At 39.6% G+C, this 20,823-nt stretch overlaps 1 protein-coding gene across 3 annotated transcripts in view; it reads right to left on the reverse strand.

Moving 5' to 3' along the window:
- Window positions 1–1,795: 1,795 nt before the first annotated feature.
- The window catches only part of anln (anillin, actin binding protein), a 50,497-nt gene continuing 31,469 nt past the window's right edge, over window positions 1,796–20,823 (reverse strand). For all 3 annotated transcript variants that reach the window (XM_077506846.1, XM_077506845.1, XM_077506844.1), the window contains exons 11-23: window positions 20,123–20,258; window positions 19,892–20,027; window positions 19,591–19,776; window positions 19,390–19,516; window positions 19,197–19,245; window positions 16,693–16,746; window positions 13,741–13,773; window positions 12,861–12,879; window positions 9,777–9,889; window positions 7,434–7,520; window positions 5,071–5,178; window positions 3,687–3,859; window positions 1,796–3,050 (exon numbers count right to left, since the gene is read on the reverse strand). In XM_077506846.1, coding sequence (XP_077362972.1) covers window positions 2,936–3,050; window positions 3,687–3,859; window positions 5,071–5,178; window positions 7,434–7,520; window positions 9,777–9,889; window positions 12,861–12,879; window positions 13,741–13,773; window positions 16,693–16,746; window positions 19,197–19,245; window positions 19,390–19,516; window positions 19,591–19,776; window positions 19,892–20,027; window positions 20,123–20,258 — 1,336 coding nt within the window. In that variant the 3' untranslated portion in view covers window positions 1,796–2,935. The remainder of the gene's footprint in view (window positions 3,051–3,686; window positions 3,860–5,070; window positions 5,179–7,433; window positions 7,521–9,776; window positions 9,890–12,860; window positions 12,880–13,740; window positions 13,774–16,692; window positions 16,747–19,196; window positions 19,246–19,389; window positions 19,517–19,590; window positions 19,777–19,891; window positions 20,028–20,122; window positions 20,259–20,823) is intronic.

Here is a 20,823-nt window from a genome sequence, read left to right on the forward strand (position 1 = left end):
TATTTTATTTGAACTGAGTCAAATGCCATTTTTACAATATGTCGCGGGCCACTAAAAAATGGACGGCGGGCCGCCAATGGCCCCCGGGCCGTAGTTTGGACACCACTGAAGTAATCGATTGTCTTTATTATTATTATTTGTTTCGCGTTTGTCATACCCCGATTGCATGACGACAATAATTAATGACGAGTGGAAAGGCTAAAATGGCGCTGCCACTGTTGTGCGGACCTGTCTTGCTTACCGCCTGTTTTGTTTTTTTATTTTGCCTTTCAAGCAGCTGTAGGGCTTTTTCTGAACTAAGGAAACGGGTTTATAAGCAGGAAGGATCTAATAATGGAGAGAATTGAGGTTTAGAGAGTGCTGTTGGTTGTGCCCAGGAGACACGCACACACACACATACACGAAAAAAGCAATAAAAATGTATCCCCTCTTTTTCAGCCCTCCACACGCAAGTCATCTCTTCAATTTAATATTAGTAGGCCTATGTTCTTCGACGTCTATACGAGTGAACTTGGCACCAGGGATATCATTCTCGGACAGAATTAGTTGATTTAGCACCTTAGACATCTCGCTCATAGATTGTTTACATCCGTTTAGCATGACGAGCCCGCCGAGTTTGACCTCCTCGCTAGACTCATGAATATTAAGTGTGGTGACGTATATCATTGTCCAATGACTTTTGGTCCCCCTGAAAAAGAGACCGCTACATTTTAAAGAGCTGTAATTTATAAACCCCTGCTCCAATTTGGATGTCAATACTCAAATTAAGGAAGAAAGTCTGCACTTTAATTCTATCTTGATTTTTTTTTTATTGATATGGAATTTTTATAGGCATGCACGATATCGGTGGCTGATTGTTATCGACCAATTTGACGTCAAACAGATAAACCAGATAATAGAGAAATCTGCGGATAATTATCGGCAATTTGATTTCATGCAGATAAACCAGATAACGAAATGCAGCGATAATTATAGACATGCCACGCTGGGACATCTGTTGTGGCTTATATCAATAAAATTCAGCTTCATGATGCTTTACATATATTGAAACATTGTGCAAAGTTTATACAATGTTTCAATGTATTTGTTAGACTTATATAGTAGGACTCGAAAGCATATTTGTACTCAAGTTAATTTTGCAAACAATTATCTTATCGGTTATCAACACCTCTATATTATTGGTTTATCGGTATTGGTTGAAAATAACATTATCGTGCATCCCTAGAATTTTATGCTTTTATCTGAATTTAGCCAGTCAGCCGCTAACTAAAACGTGCACCGCCTTCCAATAGTTGAAGGTTAGAGATGTAATTCCAATGAATTAACGAACAATATATTTACTTTACTCATTTTGTTGCATGAAAAATGCAATACTTTCATTAGATCATAAAAATGTAATTTCCTTAGGTCCATGTTAAATATCACAATAATAGATACTGCTATATTCAGCAACGATAAACCGGTTTTAAAAATCTTATATATATATATATATATATATATATATTAAAATTGCTTTGAATGAGTGATACGGTTCATACTATCCGGTTATTGACCATTTGGTACCGAGTTTCTAGTTAAGGTAAACCATTTCAAGATAAAAAGATAAACTTTTGAACATAGTTATTAACCTAAGTCCTCGTGTTACCTGGGAATCCGCTCACATTAATTTATGAACGTGGCCTATAATCAGAAGCTTGGTGTTTTGCATTTTTAAATGTTATATTTATTAAGTGTAACAAGTGTTCAACACTGTCCCCTCCCACCCCAAATTACAACACAGAAAATATCAACAGTATAAAGTGAGGGAATGCTGTATATTTATTTACACACACATATACATAGATATACTGTATTACTGCAAATGTGTTTGTCGTACTTTATTGTGTTTAACAACATAATAAAGTACCATAAAGCTGTAAAAACATGCAGAGATTATTTCAAAAATGTATTTCTGTATCAATTATTCCAGGGGTCCTCTGGAATGTAACCCCCGTGATGGTAGGATGAGGTTACTGTAATTCTAACATGAGTGGGGGGGCGGGGCAGTATTTTTCGCTCGCATTCATTTCAAAATAAAAAACAAAGCACCTAAAAAAAAAAAAATCTGAATATAGTAGAGAAAAAGCCAAGTCTGTTCCACAATAGTAACTTTCCACAGACTGCCCCCCTTGTATTCTTTTCAAAACTCAGAGTTGGTCTTGAAACAGATACAAAAAAATTAAAAAAAAAAAACATTTTGACATATACTCCATATTTGCTGTACAATATTACTATTTAACATTAGACCTTGTTCTTTTCAGAAATTAAACATTCATTACATCGATTTTGAAATTGCATAGGAGAGATCAAATAGTAACAAAGCCTGCTTTGAAAGCCAATTCAAAATCTGATGATGAAAACTCAGATATGTACAATACAAAATCAGTGGGTTGTAGTGTGAAACAGACCTCCCTCATCCCCAAAAAATGTTTAAATATTGAAAGCAAGTAAAAAATATGTGAATAGAACTGAAGAAAACAGCAAAAATAAACACTTCAGGAAATATTCAAAGCTGATAAAGTCAAACTTACTGAGTCATATATTGTAATATGCGTCACCATGCATGAGAAAATGATACTTGTATCCATTTAAAAATAATTATTTCACTTGACGTCTCTATAGAACTGTAAAGAATATGTCACACTAGCTCATATGGACATTGGGAATGTAAAATTAACAAATACCAATGCTGGGCCCACAAAGAACTGAGGTGAATTATTTCAAATGACTTGCTTTGCTTTGCTTCTCCTCAAACCTCAAAACGGTCCATCTGTCTCTTTCAAAATATCCTATATAACACAGCATCGAATTTGTCTCCAAAAATTTTATTGCTCTGCGTAATTGTGTGTTGCCAAAACTGAACAGAACAATAGAACCAGTGAACTCTGTGATTTGTTTACAAAGGCTTGGAACAGCAACCTGGTTGCCACATGCGCAAATCCATTAAAATCTGGTTCAGCTTCTGCAGCCACAAATTCCTCTCATCTTTCGTGTCTGCGCTCAGCCAGTTCCTGCACAAGAAAATAATTAACAGTCAGTCCATGCAAAGAAGATGTTAAGAGGCCATTTTTTGAATCTGAAGGCCGATAAAGCTCATTGAGCAGTGAATACTTGCGAACGTAGTGAATTTGGGGTTTTCATCAGGATTTGTAAGATGTTTGCAGTCAGTTTTTGTCGTCAACACATTTTACAAACATCTTCAGACAGTTTTTCCACCGCGAAGATCTTTTTGAAACGTTTTTACGAAGCCTAACAAAAACCCCAAATGAGCCACATTCGCATGAATTTGTCACTCAGTGAGATGCATCATGCAGGGAACTTTTCATTTATGGATCTATTTAAATTTCCACTTTATGAAATCTAGGAACTCCCTACACTTTTTATTAAAAAAATTAATAAATCAAGAAATTATGTTGAAATATTAGAAAACTTTGACAGTAGAAATCTTTTATAAATAAATAAATAATAAATAAAACCAAAATACAATATATATCAATAATGGGGAAAAAAAAATATATATATATATATATATATATTTGGGCGATTAATCGATGGAATAATTGATAGGCAAATTGATTTCTTAAAAAGTCGTTTGTGACAGCACTAGTTTACTGTACAGCTATTCATGGATGACAATGAATACTTACTTGGTAACGCACATGGAGTTCTCGCATTGGCTAACTAGTGTCCCTTTTTCGTCCTCTCTCTGTGGTCGGACCGTGATCAGCTCGAACGTGTTCGGTCTGGCACAAAACTCTCGTTTGGCTGGTTCAACCCTCTTACTGATGCAGTTGGTCAGCTTGATAAAGCCAATGGGATTCTGCAAGATAAATAAATAAATAAATCACAGAAAGTGAAAAAGAGATTCTGAAGATAAAACAGAATAATTCAATGCAGCACCTCGTGAAGGTAAAACATTATCAAGGCTCGAAATAAGCAGTTTCTCCCAACAATATGGGAGTAAAAATTCACATTTTGCACCTCATATATAAAACTAGACTTTTACACATATCTGATAGGCCCAATTTAATTTTTGCAATTAACGCAAAATCAGTGATTGGTTTGTAATGTCATAATTTGCCTCATGACCAATGACATTATTGATCAGAGCCGCAAAATAAGACTGCGAACAGCAAACAATCTTGTTCACTCCAGGGACATTCTGTACTTCCTTGATGTAATTCGGCCATTCGTCATTGTAGCTCCACCGAGCTGACCGCGTACTTTGAAAATAGCCGAGAGCCGCAAGAGGACATCCGTAGGAAGTGAGGCCGGCTGCAGAGACTGATGAAGATGATGACGAAGATGAGCTCGCACGTTAGCGACATTTGAGAGGCATTTCCCCCGGACGAGCAGGAGAGCTGGTGGAGAGGATGGTCTTTCGCATGCACAGTTTTTTAAACATGACAAACAGATGTTTGGCTTCCACTTTGAGAAAATCATTGAATCCTTTAAAAGCAGCACATCTGTTACTAATCATGTGAGGAGGAACTCAATGTGTGTGTGGATATTAGCAAGTGCCTCAATATTAAGTGTTATTAGAGATTGCAGGTTGTTTATATGCATTGCTCTGTTGTTAATAATCCAAAATTTAACATAGTTTGATTCCCCCCCGAAAAAAAAAAGATTATTCCATTTTCCATTATTCATAAAATACTTTTTGTATTACTTTTAGCAGTTTCATTTATTGGCCACACGTGGCAGTAGCGATTCGAAATTCAATTTCAAAGCGTTGTATGCAGGTTTTCAATAAACAGATGAAGAACACGTGTAGTTTTTGATTTTCAGTTTTAGAAATGTTTTGTAACAACAGGAAATTTTTTTCGCGGAGAAACAGAAGAAAAAGCAACAATCACTCCTGCCATGGACTCAAAGTGAGTTCAATGAACAGGCACCCAGTAGGAAATCAGTTATGCATAGAAAAAGTCGACAGAGAGCCACTCAAAACTGTTCCGCACACATAAAAAGAAAGAAAATAATTACAAAAATCTGAAGAAAGTCAGCTTTGCAAAGGAAAACACTTGGTTTTACCTTTCTCTTCTCATCATCAGGGTAAGTCCAGTAGGAGATACAATATCCGGATAAGACGCACCATCTTCGGTGCCAGGCTCCAAATCCGCTAACATCTTCAAACATGGTCTACAGGAAACATTCAATGGTGTAAACATTACATGATTAACAGGAAATAGTGCAAGCAAACCAAGGAGTCACTTAATTATTAGGGCTTAGACTCGTTCTGACCCAGGCTATAGGAGGATCCTGTGTGATGTATTGTTTATGTTTCGCGCGTTGCATCACGGGAAACGAGTGGCAAGAAACAACGCGTTTTGCATGGAGTTCGATGTTTTCACATGTTTGGAGGAGGATTAAGAGAAGCAGATGGTTAATTCTGTTGTGCGATCAATTGTACGGCCCGTCGGGGGCCTGAAAAGAAGAATTTTGTCAGCTCTGATATTCAGTTGTTAAAACTAGTGACCAGATGCCATTGAAATTCTCACACACAGGACAAGTGTCACTGCATTTCCGAAAAGAAATGAAGAATAAGGTGTGGTGCTTGTTGGCATAATTCCCCCAAGGAACAAATTGTTGACTGTTGATTGTTTCGAGGGGTTGGTTTTGGAGTGACGTACTTCCACAAACTTAAATGTAATGCAGCAGACTCTCCTTCCCTTCTGCGCCACAAAGAACACTTAAAGAATAATTGCCAAGTTTTGCACAGGGCTTTGCATTCAGAAATAAGAGTAAATGTTTGGGCCCGACCGATTAATCGGAGGCCGATTATAATCGGCCAATTATTGGCATTCAAACATCGGCCAAAACAATCGGCCAAATGATTATTTCCCCCTTAAAACATTATCGACAAAAAACGAAGTTTCTGTGAAAGTGCCCCGATTTTGCTTTCGTAGCATTAGCAAGTAGCAAGTGTGCAATCTGGCAACCCTATTTTATATCTTGCTGGTGTTGAGAATCTACTCAACTCAGAGTTTAAAAAATATGTCTATTGCACACAGCGCATCTACGGTGGGTCAACACAGTGTGTGTTCTCATCTGCAGGAACCGACACGATGTATCAGCAGGCACATTGTAAAACAGTATCTACACACTGTACCTGCTGCTAATCTAATTAAGAGTTACCAACTTGCTCTGCTTGTTTCTGTCTACAGTACAGCAGGTTAACCCATGGGAGCTCAGTGTATTCTCATTTACAATTTATCTTCTTGAGATTTTCAAAAAGAAAGCTCTAGTGAAAGTTTTGGTATTGATGTAACAGCATACAGTTTCAACTAGTTTTAGGCTATATGATGTCTGGACAATATGATGTCAAGGATCTTTTATGCTATATGATGTTTGTTGATGTCAGGAACTATCTGCATTTACGGAGTCAACAGCCAATCAGAGAATTCCATGTCAGTACTAGTACTCACATGTCTAGCCGCAACCAATGAGATTGATTGACTGTCTAAGGGTCTGAGAAATGTGTGCGTTCACCGGATTATTGCTCACTGTTTCGCTGTGCTTCCCCGCTGCCCAAGGGGGCTTGGCGTGTCACGATTCTCGATGCATTCTCGTTGTTTTTAGTTTAGTCAAGTTATGTGAATAGTTAAAACCTTATTTGGGTCTGCGTTTTGGCATCCAACCCTTCAGCATACAACATCAACAGCTTGCACTTGTTTTGGTTTTGAATCTACAGATGAGATTCGGTTGTTGTTCAGTGATGCGGCGAATATTCTCGACCACCCCAACATCTTAAACTCAATCTCAAATATTAAACTATTTGCCTTGGAGAAAGCTGTTCACAAAGCAGTTTTTCAAAAGACAAAAAGAAAAAAAAACTAACATAAACAACATGCAACTGATTTGAAAAAACTTTAAAGTGGCCCTTCGATTTGCATCCTTCGATTTTTTTTTGCATGTGGCACTCAGGGAAAAATTTGGATCCACAAAAAAAAAAATAATAATAAAATTAAAAAAAATAAAAAATCCTTTAGAACACTAATTGGTTATTATAGTTTGCGTGACTAGAAGACAACTTATTATGCAAATTTCAATACTTAATTACAAGCTGAAAGAAATTAGCTCAAATGAGTTCTTTTCATATTTTAGAATGAGGTTTGGCACCATTTACTACAAGTGCTGACAGTCAGTTGGGATGAAAAATCTGAATAACACATGAAATATGGATGCGGGTTACATAGTAGACGCTGAATAAATGGCACACATATGGGCCCCATGACATTTATTTTGCTTAGGGCCCCCATATGGCCAGGATTCAGAAATCCATTTATTTTCTATTGGGTCACAGGTAAACTGGAGCTTATGCCAGATGACTTTGAGCAGGATGTTGTTATAATTTGGACTGGTCACCAGCCTGTAATAGGGGAAAATGAACTCACCAGAAAACCTTTTTGTTCCACCTTCGAGCAGACTTCGCACAGCATCCTGAGGTAGATATGTCCCTCCAGAGGACACATGAATGGGATCTAAAGGCCAACGCAAATGCACATTATGAAAAGTGAAGCAATGCACTTACTTCAAAACTGTAGCGAGCTGCTGTGACAAAGTGTTTAAAATCTCCTCAACATGATAAACGTACTAAAGAATCCCTACACCACTGAAAATTAGTTTCATCATGATGATGGATGGACGGATGGATGGATGGATGAATGGATGATTTGATTCTAGGATAAAAAACTGGAATTAAGACTGGAAGAGACTGGAATTAATTTTGCCTCTGAATAGTCCTCTCAGAGGGCTGCTGATGGTGTCACGAGCGGTTTAAACTTTATTTTATTTTTTTTGAGTATTTTAAATAAACTACTGCAAAATGGATGCTAGCCTCGTTTAGCCTATTTATAGAGTTTTGCATTGTGTGTTAACATTAAGCTAGTGGACTGTAGTTTCAAAGTAACTTTCACTGGGTTAAAAAAAAATAATTGTTAACTTTGTCAAACTTCTATTTGTTGTGAAGTTTGCTGCCACCATAGAAAAAGCTCCTAACTCAAATTTCTGCATGCAACGCTGACCAAAAAAACAAAAACAAAAACAAAAAAATCATCCATCCATCCATCTATTTCCGCTTAGTCAAGGTCGGGTCGCGGGAGCAGCAGCTTTAAGAGGGAAACCCAGACCTCCCACTCCCCAGCCACTTCAACCAGCTCCGCCGGCGGGATCCCAAGACGTTCCCAGGGCAGCCGAGTGTGTCCTGGGTCATCCTCGGGGGTCTCCCGCCGGTGGGACATGATGGCCGGAACACCTCTCCAGGAAGGCGTCCAGGAGGCATCCGAACCAGATGCCCGAGCCACCTCAGCTGGCTCCTCTCAACACGGAGGAGCAGCGGCTCGACTCCGAGTCCCTCCCGGATGACCGAGCTTCTCACCCTCTCTAAGGGAGAGCCCGGACACCCTCCGGAGGAAACTCATTTCGGCCGCTTGTATCCGGGATCTCGTTCTTTCGGTCATGACCTACAGCTCACCACAGGTGAGGGTTGCAACGTAGATCAACTGGTAAATCGAGAGCTTCGCCTTTTGGCTCAGCTCTTTCTTCACCACGACAGATCGATACAGGGTCCGCATCACTGCAGATGCTGCACCGATCCGCCTGTCGATCTCCCGCTCCATCCTACCCTCACTCGTGAACAAGACCCCAAGATACTTGAACTCCTCCACTTGGGGCAGGACCTCATCCCCAAACCGGAGAGGACACGCCACCCTTTTCTGACTGAGGACCATGGTCTCGGATTTTGAGGTGTTGATCTTCATCCCAACCGCTTCACACTTGGCTGCGAACCGCTCCAGTGAGAGTTGGAGATCCCAGCTTGATGAAGCCAACAGTACCACATCATCTGCAAAAAGCAGAGATGCAATACTGAGGCCACCAAACCGCACCCCCTCAACGCCTCGGCTGAGCCTAGAAATTCTGTCCGTAAAAATTATGAATAGAATCGGTGACAAAGGGCAACCTTGGCGGAGTCCAACCCTCACTGGAAACGAATCCGACTTACTGCCGGCAGTGCGGAGCAAACTCTGGCAACGGTCGTACAGGGACCGAACAGCCCGTACCAGGGGCCCGGTACCCCTTACTCCCGAAGCACACCCCCACAGGACTCCCCGAGGGACATGGCCAACGCCTTCTCCAAGTCTACAAAACACATGTAGACTGGATGAGAGAACTCCCACGCACCCTCGAGTATCCTGCCGAGGGTTTATAGAGCTGGTCCACTGTTCCACGGCCAGGACGAAAAACTAATTGGCTTCACTATGAGGTTGATGCCACGGATTTCCGACTTCCGTAAGTAACACACCCACGCAGTTTCTGGCACTGCTGCGACACACAGGCCGCGTCCCAACACTCGCATCCCCACCCCTGCGCCCCCTCTCAACCGCGCGCTCCCACCGATGGGAGCGAGCGCGCAGGACATCTCAGCTCTCTGAAATGCTTCAGAGAACTGAGACAGACACACTCAACCATCGACTGGAATGCACAATCTAGGGCACAAGGGAGGAAGCGCAAGCACCGGGACGCGGCCCACACATCGTAAAAAGCAACCGGAAACAGTGCAAGTATGTGACACACGGAAGTCAGAAGTCCCGCCTCCTCCGTGGCATATACCCCATGGATCGCATCTTGAAAAAACACAAATTCGGATCATTCATAAGTTGAGGTACCACAAATTAATTAAATTAGGACAAATTACATGACATCTACACAGGAATTGTGAATCAGTGAAAGTATTGTACCTTCTCCAAAGGAAACTTGTTTTGCCCAATCGAGGAAAGGGTGAGCTTGTGATATCCAACCAGGACAAAGTTACTGGTACGAACAGCGCTTGGACCACCTGGACTTGCAAGAACTTCCAAGAAGGATTCACAATTTTAATAACCATGCACTTCCATGAAACGCTTTCATCATTAAAATTACAGAACTGAAACAAATATATTCTTAAATGTTTGTGAAATATCCAATTTCACTGAGCATGTACAAAATATGTATACAGTGTTCCCACGCTATTACGCGATTCACTTTTCGCGGTCTCGCAGTATGTTTTTTTTTTTTTTTTAAATGTATTTATTGATTTATTTATTTTTTAACAGTAATGCACCAGTGGAACCTCTACTTACGAACGTCTCTTCATACGAAATTTTCGAGTTACGAAACACCTCAACGGGAAAATATTGCCTCTTGTTACGAAAGAAATTTCTAGATACGAAGGTAAAAATACATTACCGAAAGCAAAATACTTTCGGCTATGGCTATTTCCTACCATATGTACCTATGAGCGTAAATACTAGATCGGTGTTTGTGCATCGTTCTGGCATCCCATTGGCTAAGAGGAACCTCTACCTAGTGATCGGTGTCTATACAGCGTCCTCATCATTCATCCCGCGGCCCATGAGGTGTTCCGTTTTTCGTAAATGTATGAACTAACAGCCAACGAATTTGTGCAAAAATTCAAACAATTGGTGATTGATGAAGGCACAGTAAGTTTTTAATTGCGACGAGACGGGCCTTTTTTTTTTTTTTTTTTTTGAAAAGATGCCTCGCCATACCGGAAGTTTCCATGACGTTTCAGAATTTGTTTAAAAGAATCGGCCAGAAAAAGTGTTCACCAGTCGGGTGTTTGCTCACTAAGATGATGTTTGCCTTGGACATTTTACGAAGCATTGTTTAAAAACAAAAAAAAAACAAAAAACAAACAAACATCCTTGGATCAGTTCTTTGCAAAACACCAGGCAGAAAAAACACTTCTGAGAGAGAACACGAACCAAAGAGGGCAAAAAACGATGAGGACAGCAGTTAAGAAGGTAAATGACCATTTTTATTCTTTACTCTATTCTTTGTTTTTTTACATTATGCACTACTCTCATTTATTGTGCATTAATCTAATTGTAACATGTATTTGTTACATGTTTTGATGCATTTTTATGCTTTATAAAACATTTATGTCTGAATTTTGGGAGGCTTGGAACGGATTATGGCATTTACATGGAAAATGCGTCTCTACTTACAAAATTTTCTAAAGAACTTTCTTCCGGAACCAATTAATTTCGTAAATAGAGGTACCACTATATTATATAAAATTTATAAAGGTTTACTTTGAACATTGAGAATGTTTAAACATGAGAAATATGAGAAAAGTGTATAAATTTTAGGGATGCACGATAATGCTATTTTCAACCGATACCGATAAAACAATCATTTAGAAAGTGCCGATGCCGATAACCGATAAGTAAACCGATAATTGTTAGCAATATTAATTTTAACACAAATATACTTTACCACTATAAGTCTTAACATGTACAAATACATGTAAACATTGTGTAAAGCACCATGAAGCAGAATTTTATTGATATTTCTGCTTCAAAGACAACAGGCAACTCATTTTAAGTTTACCAAAACAAAACAATCACGTTTTTAAAATGCAACAAAAAAACTGAGGGTAACATTTTGGGCAGTAAAGAAAGCCCACACTAACAACTGCCATGTCGCCATGATGCATCTTCTATTGTCTTGTTCAATAGCACGGTTCTGTTTTGTGTGCTCAGTTTGATTTGGTTTGTTGACTTTGGAATTAATAAAAAAAATTAAAAAAAATCTGTCAACACGAGGTCACACACATTATGACATCACAAATTTGCGACATTACCATAGGAGAGGGGATGGGTTGAGGAGTTGGCCAGAACTTGAGCCACAAACAACAGTTGGACCAACGTGTCAAGTTTATTATCGGTGGATTTCCTTATTATATAGTTTCTTTCTATGACGTCTTTTGCGTTGTGTTCAATGGACTTCGCGGGCAACGGAACGAAAGTGCGTGGAGCAGCGCGGAAGACGCGTTTGGAGTGCTGAGAATCTGGGATGCGGTGCGCAGCCACGAAATCCGCACATTCGTGATGAAATCTGCGCCCCCGCATATTCGCCAAAGTTGAAAAAATTTTAAATTTTTTTGCATTTCGTCTCACGGTAGCCAATAAACTTCCGAGTCACACAGCGTCGTCTCTGTTGTCACTCGGAGCGCAACAACACAGCCAGCCGGGACAGCATGGTGAGCAAGGAAGTAGCATAAAAGTGCTGGTAAGTCTATTTACTTGCTGTTGAACCGACTAGCAGCAGTGATCATCATCCATGCCAAAGCTAGTTTTAGCGCAACTGCCGGCCGCCAGATTGCCACTAAAAAAGCGAAAGTGCTTTCACGTACCTCAAAAAAAGGAGAAAATAGTGCCATTGCTGTATAGTCCCAGGAAAGAAGTGGAAGTAGTCGCCGCCGGCGGTGCTCACTTTTTGTTGACTCACTAAAGTGCTCTACGCTCGTTGTTCACGAAGGGACACACCTCCTCCGCTCCACTGTGCACGAATGCATGAATGACCGGCAATCGTTCCAAAAACCGCTCACGAAGGAAGCCTTCCAGATCGCCTTTTCGGTTTGAATGCAGCATTAAATAACTGCCGATAATTATCGGTGGATTTCTTTATTATCTGTTTTGTCTGTTTGACGTAAAATTGGTCGATAATTATCGGCCACCGATATTATCGTACATCCCTAGTATAAACTGTGTGTTTGGGGGTGGGGGTTAGAGCCTTAAAACATTTATAAAAAATGTAAAACATAAAGCTAACTACTTCGCGGATTCCATTTATTGCGGGTATTTTTTGGAACCCAAGTGGAAAACGAGGGAACACTGTAAATACATATTTATTACAGGTAATGAATGTTGGTTGATGTTGATCTGCAGTTATATCACACCACAAAACGTTTATTCTCATGATGAGGTTTCTGCCACATTTTACTTACGAGTGTGGTATAAGAATAATTTTGAACATACCTGGTGTCTGACCGCTTTTCTGAAAAAAACAAAACAAAACAAATGAGCTGTTTGATTACAGGAAAAATGCATTCTGCGACTGAAGTCAAGGACATGCAACGTGCATGTAATATTTCCTTAAAGGCTTAAATAATACAGAATAAAGATGTGAAATATGAAATAATCGAATGTTATCGCATTATATTATATCATTACTATAAAGAGCCAGTCTGGTTCTGCCAGAGCCACCACCAAAAAAAGGTTAATGTTGCATTTGTTTGACTGATCTGTCCAATAATGAAGTGTAACTCGCACAGAGCGAGGGGGCTCACTCTGGCCCCGGTAGGCGAGAGGGCCGCAAGCAGCTCGGCATGGTCCACTTCAGACACGGTCAGCTCTAATGGAAATGCTCGCCAACACCGTGCTGGCTTCACACGGTGCGGTGCTGGGGTGCAGTGGAAAAACAATTTTGCAGCTGCTTGCATCGCTCTTTTTTTTTTTTTTTTCCTTTTTTTTTTTAAAAACCAGAGCGTTACCTTGTTCCCCGATCTAACATGCGAGATTCCTGAATTTTTGGCTTCCCTACTTTTTCATCTCGTCTCATTTTTCACTCTAAGATATCGGAGCGCTCATCAAGCGAATACCAACAGTCCTTGACAGCCTTTCTCCATCTGTTTGGTTATCGTTTTTCTATGTCTCTTGGATGATTTGAGCCTGTTGAGTGTAATTTCATTGTGGTGTACTTGTGCATGTGCAAGAACAATAAATTTGATTCTGATTCAACTCCTCTCATTGTCAATACAGCCTATATCAAGGGTCTCTCAACTTTTATTTATATAATTTATTTTATTATTTTTTTAAATCTGCAAAATAGTAAGAAGAAAATAGTTTGATATCTTACCGTGATAGCCAGAAATCTCTTTGGGGTGATGGCCTGAAAATAGATAGTCAACATTTGTGATAGTCAACATGTTGAGGACAAATTAAAAATGAAAACATCAGATATTTTTTATGGTATGTCAGGTAAACCTGTACGCAGCCACCATAAATACAGGGCTTTAATAAATAGTAAGCAGTTCATAATAACAGCCACAAATTATTAGGGATGTAACGATAAGGGCAATATCGTCATATTAAAACTGCCACAATATCGTCATCGTCATGTTCACGACATTTAAATGCAACACAACTGTTAAAAAAAAGTCAGGGTATTTCCATTTGTGCAGTTCTAGCACCTTCTTGTGGCTAGTTTCTAATGCAACTTAATTTTCATTAGGGATGTTTTGGCCCTTCCAGGTTTAAAATCCACACTAATGGTCAGATGAAGGGGAACCTAATTAGTGTTGTTCCGATACCGATACCGGTATCGGCAGAGGCGCCGATACTGTATTAAAACAGTGGTATCGGTATCGGTGAGAATTCACAAGTAACATGCCGATACCATTAATTCTAACGCTAATATAGGATTTTGGATGCAGGATCTTGTGTCTTGCTCGTACAAGACATTCACTGATATGTGACATGCTCACTGCATGCCGATCTAAGATATCCTATTGGCCCTTGAATGCTCTGAACCAATGACAGGACAGCTTTTTCATGTTGAGGACAAAAAAAACCTTAAAATCGGTCTGGTATCGGCCGATACTGCAAAGCTGGGTATCGGAATCGGGGGCCAAAAAATGGTATCGGAACAACACTAAACGTAATAAACCTGTGAAGCAAGTCAATATGTGGAGGAACTCAATGTGTGCATGCATTAACATAACATAATAATAATAATAATAATAATTATAATAATATTAACATAATAAAATCCAATAATAACAACATAACGATGTTATGTACAAAAGCACAATGTTGTGCTATTTTTTAGTATGAGCTCTTTTTTTTACATTATTGTGACCTTTTTTAAATATCACCAACATCCTAACAATATTGTGATAATTATTGTATCGTGACCTTTATATCGTATCGTGACGTTTGGATATCGTTACATCCCTAGTAGTCATATGCGCTCACATCGGAGCAGTACTGCGCTCGATTTTTATCTCATACCCGTTTGAAAAATGTTTTTACATTTCATCTCAGTGTTTTATATTTCATCTTACATCAAGTGCACTTCTCCCTCGCAGGATTTCACCTAAATGAAATGAATTAAGGAGCTATCATTAAACAGGTTTCGCCTCTAATATTGTGATCGCAAAGATTAAATTATGTTCTCCCACGCCGCCTTCCTCTATGGCAGTGCTTCTCAAATAGTGGGGCGGGCCCCCCAGGCTCCATCAAGGGAGGCGCGTTTGACCTCGGGGAACATGCTTTTTTATTTTGATTTTTTAGTTTTTAGTTTTTTTAACTGTCCTAGAATAAAGTGCAATTGCACCTCCACTACATTAGGGGGCAGTGACGCTCATTATTGGCAGAGTGTGCGCAGGGAGCATTCGCTCGGTGGTGTAGGGGTTTTGTTTGCACTGAGCATGCACGCTTTGCACACAGCAAAAAAAAAAAAAAAATCAGCACAAATAATTTTATATTTTTGTTTTGCAGATTAAAGGTTTTTCTTTTTTTGAATATTGTGCACCTGAGTTAATGTTGGTGATGTTTGAATGCATTATTTTTTATTGATTTTATGAAATTTTATTTTTCCGTATCATATGGTTTGACGTGGTCAGTCAAAAAATGTTTAGTTTAATTAAGGATTTAATTTTATTTTTGAATTTCAGATGCACTTTAAATCTTTTCTGTTACAGTTAATAAAGCTATTCTTTGCTGTAAGTTGGTCCATATTTCTCTCTTTTTTTTATTCTCTTATACGTTAATATGGATACAGTGTTATGCAGAGGTGTGCTTAAAACAATTTTATAGACAAATGATACTTATATATATATATATATATATATATTTATAGTCGCGGGGGGGCGCGAGGTGTTCTCTTCTTACTGGGGGGGGCATGACAGAAAATTGAGAAGCACTGCTCTATGGGGAGCCGCTGCCGTGTTGCATTTTTTTTTTTTTTTTAAATAAAGACATTTTCAAAAATGTTCATGTTCATGTTTGAAAGGGGCAAAAATAAATAAATAAAGCAACGCGGAAGCAGAGGGCGGCGCCGCGCTCGGCATCCCTGTTGCCATGGTGACTCGACGAATCAGGGCTCCATTGAGGCGGTCTTTTAAGAGTGGGAGTCAGTTCAGCTATAACTACTCAGCGTTGATATAACTCACTGCAATCAGCTGGACTGGAACCGAAAACGCAGAGTTTCCTACCTGAGGGTATGATCTCGTTGTTCGGGGTTTATTGAACCTGCTCTGTGAAATACACCCATGGTCCCGACTCGCAACGTTTTACCTCTAGCCAAGCGATTTACCAGTATCATATGCAAACTTAGCTGTGCTTCCTTGTGCATCAGTGTTGATTGTGGTGTTTACAAACAGCAACAGAAATCCGTCCAACTTTTTTTTTTTTTTTTATCTCATATCGCCAGAGGAGCGAGGTTGGAAGAGGTACAAATATTTTGGGGAAATGAAGGGACACCTCATTTCCGTAATGAGACGTCTTCCGAAGATGTCATCGCAGTTCAAGATGTGTCTGCAGGGCTGAATTTCTACTATTGCCACAAATGTCAACTTGCTTCATGACGATCTCATGCTTCATGTTTCAAGTTAAAGACAAACATGTTACTGTTACTCAAAACAGCTTTGTATATTGACAGACATGTCAGTCGTCTCCCCTTCCAAGCACTCTCTACCGCCCGCGTGGACCACAAATCAGGCTTTTGATGATGTATGAATCGGATGCGCGTTCACAGTGCAATGGCAAAATGGCAAAAAATAAAAGACTGCCCCCAAGAGTAATGTACCTTAGACTTGCTTGGTTTCTTCTTCTTGTCACTGCTAAATATGTGCTTTTGAATCTGAGAATGAAAAAAAAAAAAGTCAAAAAATGGTTATACATTTCGTGCACGTGCACGCACACACAAATTAATATATAGATACACATACGGCAATAATATGTAGGGATGTAACAATACCGGCAATATCGTGATATAAAAACTGCCACAATATCGTCGTCGTCATGTTCATGATATTTAAATGCCACACATCTGTTCAAAAAGTCAGGTTGATTCCATTTGTGCAGTTGGAGCACCCTCTGGTGTCTAGTTTTTTTTAAGTGCAGTTTAATTTTCATTAGGGATGTTTTGGCTGTTCTAAGTTTAAAATACACTAATTTTCAGATGAAAGGGAACGTAATATGCTTGTGAAGTGAGTCAAAATGTGGAGGGACGAAAATGTGTGCTTGCATAAGCAAGTAAGTCCCTCAATATTAAGTGTTATTAGAGATTGGAGGTAGTTTATATGTATTGCTGTTATGTACAATTAGTATGAGCTCTTTTTTTTTTTTTTACAATATTGTGACCTTTTTTTAAATATCGCCAACCTCTCCACAATATCGTGATAATTATCGTATCGTGAGCTTCATAACGTGATATCGTATCGTGACATCATTTTATACATATTCTTTGATCGTCTGTAATACATTTAATTCACCAATCAATAAGGACGTCATTAATAGAAAATAAAATGTTACAGCTGTAGTCTCTTTCCCACAAAGACATTTACATGTGGTGGACCACCACAAATTAATTTTGGCCGCTACTAGAAGATATAACGCTACCTGTCAATGAGTAACTCTTGTAATAACTTTCACTGCTTCATGGAAAGCAGCTCTCTGCTGCTTGTGTGGTCCCTGTGTGGGTCTACTAATCAATACCAGTATTGATTTCCTTTGCACTATGATGCTACAAATAGAGTGCCTCAAATGACTTAAGTATCAACCGTAATCGATCTTAGCGCTATCAGGTTAAACATTACCAATCACCCTCGCTACTCCAGCAAGTGTAATGTCTATCTTTCACAGCACACTTCGGGAGATATGGGCTTAAGACAACAAAAGGAACGAGTGGAAAATGTTTGCGACGGTAGCGTATGTTTATTTTTTGTCAGGGTTCGTTCAATGTCGAAAATGGTTGCACAGACGTTCGCCAACAGTGCTCATAGTCGCAACTGGTGCTGTCACTATCAAATATTTTTAGAATTGATTAATCTATCGATTATTCAATCGATTAATCAACTAATCGGATTCATTTTAATGTTGCATTAAAATGTATTTTTTTTTTTAAAGCATTTGCATATGTCTTATTTTGATTAAACATAGAAGATTACAGAGCTGGGACTAAATACCGTTGTCATTATATCACGATACTTGTTCATTTAGTGGTATTTCGATACTTAATTGATACCATACATTGACATGCACCGCGGCTGCATTAAGGCTTCCTTATACTTCTGCGTAAGGCTCACGTGGAGAAGTTACGACGGAGTGCGTTTGCAAACTTCTGCACAATACACATCGGCGTCTGCTCTAGTTTCACTCCAAGTTGGAGTGTCGTTACGGCTGGGACGCCACAGTGTGAAGATTCTTCTGAATTTTATGATTAATTCAGTAAGTTCAATTCAATTTAGGAACACGAAACAAAGCCGGGGGAGAGTAGGCTCATCACTGTGGCAATTATTTAATGCCAATTTGCACCGGTGTCCGCCGTAAACTCGCCAAAACACGACAGCCACATTCTTAGCGAACAGTTTTTATTATTTTTTTCCCTCTAGTTACATGCATATCCACACGTCCAACCGTGGCCTCTGGGGCAGGAAGTGGATTTATTTTGCTCCGCCAAACACAGTTGCCTTCACGAAACTGAGTGGGGGGGGGGGGGTGTGTGTGTGTGTGTGTGTGTGAGTGAGTGAGTGAGTGAGTGAGTGAGTGAGTGAGTGAGTGAGTGAGTGAGTGAGTGAGTGAGTGAGTGAGTGAGTGAGTGAGTGAGTGAGTGAGTGAGTGAGTGAGTGAGAGAGAGAGAGAGAGAGAGAGAGAGAGAGAGAGAGAGAGAGAGAGAGAGAGAAAAAAAGAAGCTGAGTACGCCATCGGACGGAGCAATCACGAGCGAACTACGATCCGCCATCCACGGCGTTGAATTGAATTGGCGACGTGTTCGCTGCACCCGGCCACGAGCTACGCGGCACTTAAAATTCATGGTGCACGTAGATCATGTGCATGATCAACGCACTGCAAACAGCTGATCCGCGCGCCTTCCGCCTTCGAAAACACAAACAACTTGTAGATTAGTGAGCGTCTATCAGCTGCATGCAGGGCGTCGCGCAGTGATAAAAACAAAGAGAAAAGTAGTGCCCGGCGGTAATGCCGTCTGACTTTTTTTCAGAACAGAAAAAAAAAAAAAAAAAAGGAACAGACAAAGATTCTAACTTTGGTCAATCATCAAAAAGTTAAGGACAAAAAAAAAATACTCACAAGACAATACACTTCAATATCAATGGCAAACTCACTGGAGACATCAGATCTGAAAATACAGAAACAATCCGCTCAATCCGCTGATGCAACCATTCAATTCAGTTGTTTAATAAAATAAATTCTTCATCCTAGACTTAAATGAAAAGGCCACATACTTTATATACACAGTACCGACTCAGTTTGTGTCTCTTACAAGGTGAACTTTGTCGGGAATGTTAGGGTGTCCCCGCTGAGCCCACAGTGTGTACTTGCGAGAGGAGTGGCCACTGTGTTTTCAGCTCCAGCCCGAATCATTATGAAGAAAGAATGCTTCATTGATTCTGAGAAAATTGGCACTACATCAATAACTAAGAAATGACACCAACAATTATTTGTTAATTCATTTCAACTGTACCTGGCCTATTGGCAGTTGAGCAAACAAAGTCTGCCTTCAGAGGCAAACGTAAATCTTGCAGACAGATGGATCCCTTGGAGGCTGAGATACTTGTGGGCACAGAAACCGAAGGATATTTTTTCTGGCCTGCTGGACCCTCACCCTTCAGACGCTGCAACTCTGCCTTGATTGCCTCCCTCTTTTCAGCTTTGTTGAAAGGAAGAGAAGAAAAAGAAAATAGTCAGTATAAAGAATGAAGTCTTATATTTATACTCAACACTTATCTTATTGTACTCTTTTCCAAAAATTTAAATTGACTCACTTGCTACCACCAAGAGTCTTTCTGCCTCAGCCTCCACCTGGGATCCTTTGCCATGTTCTTCATCTGTGCAGCAGTTGAGCGCTTGGCTGGCTTGGTGGATGATTGTTTGCTGCAGGTTCATCTCATTTGTGAGAATCTGCAGCGAGGTGAACAATGGAGTGAGTAGAGGCACAGTTGACTTGCTCAACAATTCTAATGAATAATTTGAGGCAATTAAACATTATTTCAAACCTTCAACTTCTCTTTGATGGTAGACAAGTTCGAGCCTCGTGGTTCCTCTGCTCTGTGAGAAACATCTTTTTTCATAATCCCCTCCTTACTGTGTTTCTCAGGATCCTTCACTCGAGTAGACCTGTATGCGTCAATACTAACAGACATACAGTATACATGGAACTTTTGTTAGTGGATCAGTTAGTTTAACCAATTAATTCATTTGAGGAGCAACATTCTAGCTTTGAGCAGCATTTTAAATTATTTTTTTTTTTTGCAGTTTCATCCCAGAAACCTTAAGCAAGATTATTAAACAATAAAAAATATAACGCTATAAGAAATGAACAATTGTTTTTAGGGCTGTGCAATTAATCGAAATTCAATTATGATTTAGATTATTACCCTCCACAATTACAAAATAGGCATAATCGTACAAAAACGATTATTAAAGGGATAGTTCGGATTTTTTGACATCGTCGCCCTGTAGACAGTTGATAGTCGCGCTGCAGACAACTGACAGACTATCAGCGTCTATCAGCTGGATGCGGGGCGCCGCGCAGTGATACGAACGAACAGAAAAATGGTGCCCGACGGTAATGGCTTTTTTTCATAAAGGAGTTTAGTGATGCAAATGTACCGCTCTTTTGGACACAAATTGTTTTTAGAAGAAAAACGCTTTATTTCGGTGACCCAAGCCAACTTGCTGGACTACTTTCCTCTCG

This window comes from Festucalex cinctus, chromosome 19 (genome assembly GCF_051991245.1).
Source record: "Festucalex cinctus isolate MCC-2025b chromosome 19, RoL_Fcin_1.0, whole genome shotgun sequence".
NCBI lineage: Eukaryota > Metazoa > Chordata > Actinopteri > Syngnathiformes > Syngnathidae > Festucalex > Festucalex cinctus.